The sequence below is a fragment of the Psammomys obesus genome, unplaced genomic scaffold, assembly GCF_907164565.1.
Source record: "Psammomys obesus unplaced genomic scaffold, mPsaObe1.curated_primary_1811, whole genome shotgun sequence".
In the NCBI taxonomy this organism is placed as follows: Eukaryota; Metazoa; Chordata; class Mammalia; order Rodentia; family Muridae; genus Psammomys; species Psammomys obesus.
The window spans coordinates 24,236,920-24,243,589 of NW_026592510.1; the positions used below are offsets into that span (position 1 = coordinate 24,236,920).

Genomic DNA, 6,670 nt, shown 5'->3' on the forward strand with positions numbered 1-6,670 from the left:
TTCATGTTTCTGCACTTCTTGAGGAAAAAAAATACATCTCTTAATTAAAAAACAAACAAACAAACAAACAAACAAACACAAAGTTAGACAAACTGAAAGAGCATTAGACAAAGTAGCAGAAACATGTAATCTGTGAGAAAAATATCACATGTTCAAAACCATTCCATCTGTTTACAGTCTTTGTTTTTGCTTACTTAAAATACTATTAGAAGGCAGGAAGGATGAATAAAACATGTGCACGTGTTATTTAGCCAGTAGATGGATGGTTTATTGATTATGTTCTGATACTCTTATGGAGAACCAGTGAAATGATCTGCCAACTTCCTGGAGAAACATGAGAATGTCATTAGAATTCTACACACACACACACACACACACACACAGGCACACATACACTCATGCACGCACGCACACACATGGCCACATGCATCAGAGATGGAGTCTGGTGCTTTCCCACGTGTGGTTATTGAAAAGAAAAATCAGTGCAGATTTTCTGGAACATTTTTCTCTTGGTGTGCTGATGGCACCAAACCTTCTCGAAGTGATTTCGGATATGCTGTTTCTGCCGTGGGAGGACTTGATGGCATAATTATCACAACCTGTAAAGTTAATCAGATGTCACTGTGTCATTCACAGGTCCTCAGGGACTCCTTTTACCCACATAGTGCAATCACTACCAATGTTCACCCTGTCACTACAGAATTTAATCTCACATCAATCACGGATTCCTCAGGCATCCCTTGATCAGGCTGTAAGTAGGGCACACATTCAGTTGGAAAAATTTGCTCTTTAGAAGCTCCTGGGTGCTGTTGAGTCTTAGAGTGTAACAATGTGAGTGTGAGTGAGAGTATCAGTGAGTGTGCTTATAATGGTGTTTTACACCGAATACAGAGCTCTTTTCCCCAAGTGATTTGCCAGGGATGATGGAAGAAACATACACCAGTCATGACTTGGTTGCCATGCAAAAAGCACGAGGATGAGCGGACTGGCTCAGAGTGGCAGGAAGCGCCCTGGGAACATGGAGAGTGTTCATCCGTGTTCTGAAAAGTCATGTGACATGGAGTTTGAGAGGAATGGTTGAATATTCCAGAGAATATGAGGCTTGGACTATATACTAGGTGCTATTGCATGTCTAGACTCAGAAAGCACGAGGGCAACCCTTCTCAGTTTTACTACTATTGTAGAGTTCACAAGAAGCACAGACTTTCATATAGTAAGGGAAGGGGCTCTAGCCAACTCGATCATAGCCAAAATGGCTCGGGCAGGCCTTGCCCTTCTCCCCCATTCCCTTCTGTCTTGTTAAAAACTGTTCAGATTATATTCCTAAAGCCTGCCACCACGGTACATGCTCTTGTTTGGTCACTTCCCCCTCCTGAGGCTGACTACCACGGTCCTCTATTAAGGTATTGAGGTCCAGCAATCAAAAGCCCCCTTTGGCTCACCTAATTAAACATATCTAATTAAACACCTCATTCTAACACGGGGTTTCCCTTGTGCCTTTGTAAATTGCCATTTTCCTATGTGCCACATCTGTCTCCTCTATTCAGAGGCAAGCCTTTGTCTCCTCCCTCATAACAAATACCCCTTACCCCTCTCTCTTGTTCCTTCCCTTACTCTCTTTTCCTCTATCTTCTGTCATTGTCACTTATTCACTGACCTTTGTCCCTCTGGGGCAAATAGATCTCCTTTGTGCTGAGAACTTGGTCTTGGGGTTTCCTGAGCTGATCTTTTCAGTAAGTACTAAGGTCTGAAGGGTATGAAGGAGTTTGCCTATCCAGAAGTACTTCATCAGTCAATGAAATCACAAAAACTTCAATAATACCCAAGTAACTTACAACTCTAGGACCTTAAATTGAAAAGCCAGTATAAGCTTTGTTATGATCTAGTCCAATGCTCTTCTTTAGATTGAGCCTGTTGGTGGTGTTTCCTGGGAGGTCTCAGAAAGAGGGATGAAAGGATAAAGATGGGCACCCAATGACCTTATCATTTTATTATCACTTTATTATTGGTTTCGAGTCCTGTCCATCCCTGGGCCTCTGGGCAATGAGATTATTGAGCAACTATGGGGTTTTACTAGCCTCTAACTCACTCTTGAGTCTTCAATACTTAAAGAACACAATGGTCACACCCCTGCCCTACTTCTCTGTCTCTTTTCTCATTCTCCACCATGTGAGATCGTCTTCCTGATCAGCAACCAGAAGGATCTGCTACAAGTTTCAGGGGAAGACAGTGCCCAGGTGGATATCAAGTGACAGAGAAGTCTTATCCCTGATGATTTTTCAGTAGCCAGGGAAGGTTTCTGGGATTTAAAAAAAAAAAGTGGAGTAAATCTTGAACCCTTCGTGGATTTCTAAGATGTAGACTGCTCTCTGGTTTGGACTCTAAGGCAATGTCACTTGCAAGAAAAAGGAGAGTAAAACTATATTACTTTGAACAAAATTTTTAAAAAATCCTAGATGGCCCTCAGTGACCCTTGAGTGTGGATGAGACCCATGAATAAAATAGGATATTATACCTGTGAGTAGGTCATAGATCAGTTGAGTCATTTAACAACAACAATATTTAAGTGAACCTGTTCAAATTGTGTGAACCCAAAAGAACTCAGGACATGGGTTCCCTTGGTATCTTCAAAGAAGTATTCTGTCATAATCTCTATACTACAGAGGATGTGAATTCTGTCACATGACTATATAAGGGAATCTGAAGCTTCAGAGCCCATTCTTCACCCATGGGAGCTGAGAGGTGATTATGGAGAATTATGTTAAACTTCTTTGTGTGATTTATTGCAGAGCGACAGAGAACATGAAGAACATATTGAAATGAAAGGCAAAACTTACCTCACCGGGGTTACAACACATCACTCTGCATCCAAAGGCAGAGAGGGACACGCCGATGCAGAATTCCAGCACACTTAAAATGACTATCACAATATCCAGACCCTGCCAACAATTCATAACACAGGCATGTGAAGAGTCGTCATCAAATCACATGTTTTAAACATTTCTACACTGAAAGGGTGGCGGCACTGCCCGAGAGTGTGAGAACACGGCTTCTGACACAGCCCAATTCTTTGCCCATTCCCAGTTTTCTAAATGTTGCATATTCTGTCACTTCTTGAAGCACATGTATTAGTTTAAGCCCTATGAAACTGTGACCTTTCTAGGCCACTTGTAGCTTAGTCTTGCTCATCTTATGTGGTACAGTTCAGTTATTTCACACGGTAAGATCTCTATCTGCTCCTTCTTACGATGGACTCACTTTTTCTGACCTCTTTGGGTATAATCACATGCTTGATAATGTGTGTTTTTCTCCCAAGAAGATGAAAACTTTTTTAACTAAGAGAGCTGCTTCTTAACTCTCACAGTACTAACCCTGAGATCTCACATAAAGTATGTGCCCCACGGCCTTGGGATGGCTTGGTGGGTAAAATGCTTTCCGTGTAAGCCTGAGGACCAGAGGTCAGATGCAGAGCACCCACATAAATGTCAGGTAGGCATGATGGCCTGCGTTCAATCCCCACAAACAGACAGGGGGTTTTTGGAACAAGAAGAATAGCTAGACAAACTGAATCTGAAAGCTGTGGGTTAAAGTGGAGAGCAATCAAGAAAAACTTTGGCCTTCACACACAACACACACACACTCACACACATGTATTGGCACAGACACTTATAAGAACATGAATACATATTTTCATGCACCCCACACACAAACACAACATGCAAAAATGTGCATGTGTTTCACAGTTTGTGAAATTACGCCACTTGTGCCCAGGTATTCATACTTGGCACTTCAAGCTTATGGAGATCATCTGACATAAAGTGAAGCAGCACACACACACACACACACACACACACACACACACACACACACACAAAGACTTACACAATTCAGAAGATTTTATGACCTTCACTAGAAGATGGCTGTTTGTGATGAATGAAGGTTCCATTATATAATGTGAAGAAAGCAGCTACGGAGCTTAGAGCAAACCAGGGCTACTTTAAGCACGAACTATTATGTGAGGTCACAGGCTCCATAGCAAAAAAAAAAAAAAACCCATCCTACACAGCTGTACATTTCAGAGCTGAGTTTGTATCACTGCACTCTGGGTGTCTACAAGGTAACACACCTTCAGATACAGCAAGCAAAATTCTTAATCAGAATAACTACAGAGAATAGGTGGGTTATAGGAAGGAGATTCCAGGTCTTATTTTTGCCAGTTTCTGGGTGACTTTAGAAAACTGCTCCATCACTAAACACTGGTATCTCGTTTTCGTTAAGTAGCTGGAGATTAAATTGTTTACTCTAAAGACTTTTTAAATGCTCAAGGGAATAATTAGTTATCAACGTCCCTCAGGCAAATGTTTTGGTGTAAATAAATAGGGCTCAAGATTCATGAACTTTAACTTGGAATTAAAGACATTGCAGTTTATTGTGCATAAGAAATGGAGATTTTCTTATTTATTTATTTAATTTTTTACAATTCATCCACTTTGTACCCCGGCTGTAGTACCCTTCCTCATCTCCTCCCAGTCCCGCCCTTTCCTTCTGCCCCCCATCCCCTTCCCTAGTCCACTGAAAGGGGGAGTCCTCGTCCACTACCATCTGACCTTAGCCTATCCAGTCTCATCAGGATTGCCAGGATTGCCTGGATCCTCTTCCTCTGTGGCCTGACAAGGCTGCCCCACCAGGGGAAACAGGTTCATGTCAGAGACTGCTCCTGCTCCACTTACTGGACAACCCACAAAGGCAACCCATAGAAGACTCAGCTGCCTATGGGCTGTATGTGAGCAGCAGGTCTGGGTCCTCTCCATGCATAGTCCTTGGTTAGTGTATCAGTCTCTGCAGGACACCCTGGGCCCAGATTTTTTTTGGCTTTGTTGATCTCCTTGGTAGCTCCTATCCCCTCTGGGTCCTTCTATTCCCTACCCTCCCCTTCCATAAAACTCCCTGCATTCTCCCAAAGTTTGGCTGTGAGTCTCTGTAGTTGCTTCAATGCCCTGCTCGGGGGGGGGGGGTGTCTATCAGATAACATTTATATAGAATAACCATACTTAAATCCACAGACCTAAAGAAGCTAAATAACCTAAAGAAGCTAAAGAAAGCCAAGGGAGGATGTTTAATGTTCTCAATTGGAAGGGCGAACAGGCTAGATAGTGGAAGTGGTGGAAAAGAGGGAACAGGACGGGGGCCTGTCACAGATGTCCTCTGAAAGGAGTGAGAATGTTGATTCCCTGTATTTTCCTCTCTTTTGCTCTCATTGTACATGGGAGTGTAATAGTGGAAAATGTGAATTAGTGTGAATGAGATGTGACTCTCATTCTTAAATGATCCATCTATTTCTCTTTGGTTTCTAACTTCTGAAGGTAATTCTACAATGGAGGAGTGTTACTCCTGGTTTTGTCCGAATCAGTTTGCCCCCGTCTTGCTTCAACTATAACTGCATGAAAATAGAAACTACGCACCATTAAAATGAACATGGTCATGTAACAGTTTTCTGCTGAGCTTTCTGATGAGCTTCTATATGTACAGCCATAAAAAAAGTAAGAGAAAATTCCTGGACTCAGTGAAGTGATTACAATCCCTGAGAAGGCAAACACGGAGCTGGTGATGTTCAAGCCAAGGCTGCTGCGAACCTAGAAAAGGAATGACATTGATTAACCCAGTATCCTCAAGTCTTTCCCCACCCTTCAGTTTAAACTCTTCAATTCCTTCCTTACACATTTCATCCTCATTATTTTGATTAATTCAAAAGTTTCCTAATTTGTCTTTGTCATTATTTTCGACTCAAATCTCTTGTTAAAACAAAAACGTGAATGTCATTTATAGAATTAACTCTTGCAGCTTACCCCTCCAGACACATGAAGCTTTTCTCATAGAGGGGATTTCAAAACTATTACACTTTTAAAGTAAGTTTATCTATTTAGTTTTGGATGTGTGTGCCTGTAGGGGTCAAAGAACTTGGGGAGTTAGTGCTCTCCTCCCACCATGTTGGAGGTCTGAGGTCTATTTTTATTTCTGAAGCTGCATAGCCCAGCTAGCCTCCTGTGTGTCCTGGGACTCAAACTCAGGTTGTCAGGTTTGTGTGGAAATCCCCTGATGAACCATCTCCCTGGCCTGTCTGTTACACAACTGCTGGAGATCTCTGTGTTGGTCTTTTACCATTCCCTGCTACAAGGCTCCCTGACCCATTTCTTTTGTTTGGATAAATGCCGCTAGCCTCTTGTGGCCCGGCTCATTTTGTACTTCTTTTTCCTCTGGTATTTATTCCTTTCTGCAGTTCTCTTCTATTATTGAAAGTATATCAGCTTATTATAAGGAGCAAAACTTCCCAGGAAAGTGTGAGAGGTTAGGTGGGAGTGTGGCTCCGTAGGTGTATGCTAATGGTCACAGGGGGATATGCTGGGAGATCTGGAAATGTCCTACTGATCACCTTAGTACTAATCACATTAGTTTGATGTTTCTCCTTTGAATAAGGAATATGGAAGCATGGTCCTAGCTAGTGTCAAGTTTGTTGAGAGTTTTGGTTTGGGGTCTTTCTCTTGGCTTTGTGACAGATATCCTGGCATGTTAAATTTTAAATTTGTCTTTTCCTGAGAAAAACTCATTATGAACTTCTCCTCCTCCTCCTCCTCCTCCTCCTCCTCCTCCTCCTCCTCCTCCTCCTCCTCCT

At 42.3% G+C, this 6,670-nt stretch overlaps 1 protein-coding gene across 1 annotated transcript in view; it reads right to left on the minus strand.

The window, feature by feature from the left end:
• Positions 1-249: 249 nt before the first annotated feature.
• Positions 250-6,670, minus strand: part of LOC129681717 (membrane-spanning 4-domains subfamily A member 4A-like) — a 20,545-nt gene continuing 14,124 nt past the window's right edge. The window contains exons 5-7 of the mRNA XM_055613801.1: positions 5,463-5,633; positions 2,838-2,939; positions 250-599 (exon numbers count right to left, since the gene is read on the minus strand). Coding sequence (XP_055469776.1) covers positions 480-599; positions 2,838-2,939; positions 5,463-5,633 — 393 coding nt within the window. The 3' untranslated portion in view covers positions 250-479. The remainder of the gene's footprint in view (positions 600-2,837; positions 2,940-5,462; positions 5,634-6,670) is intronic.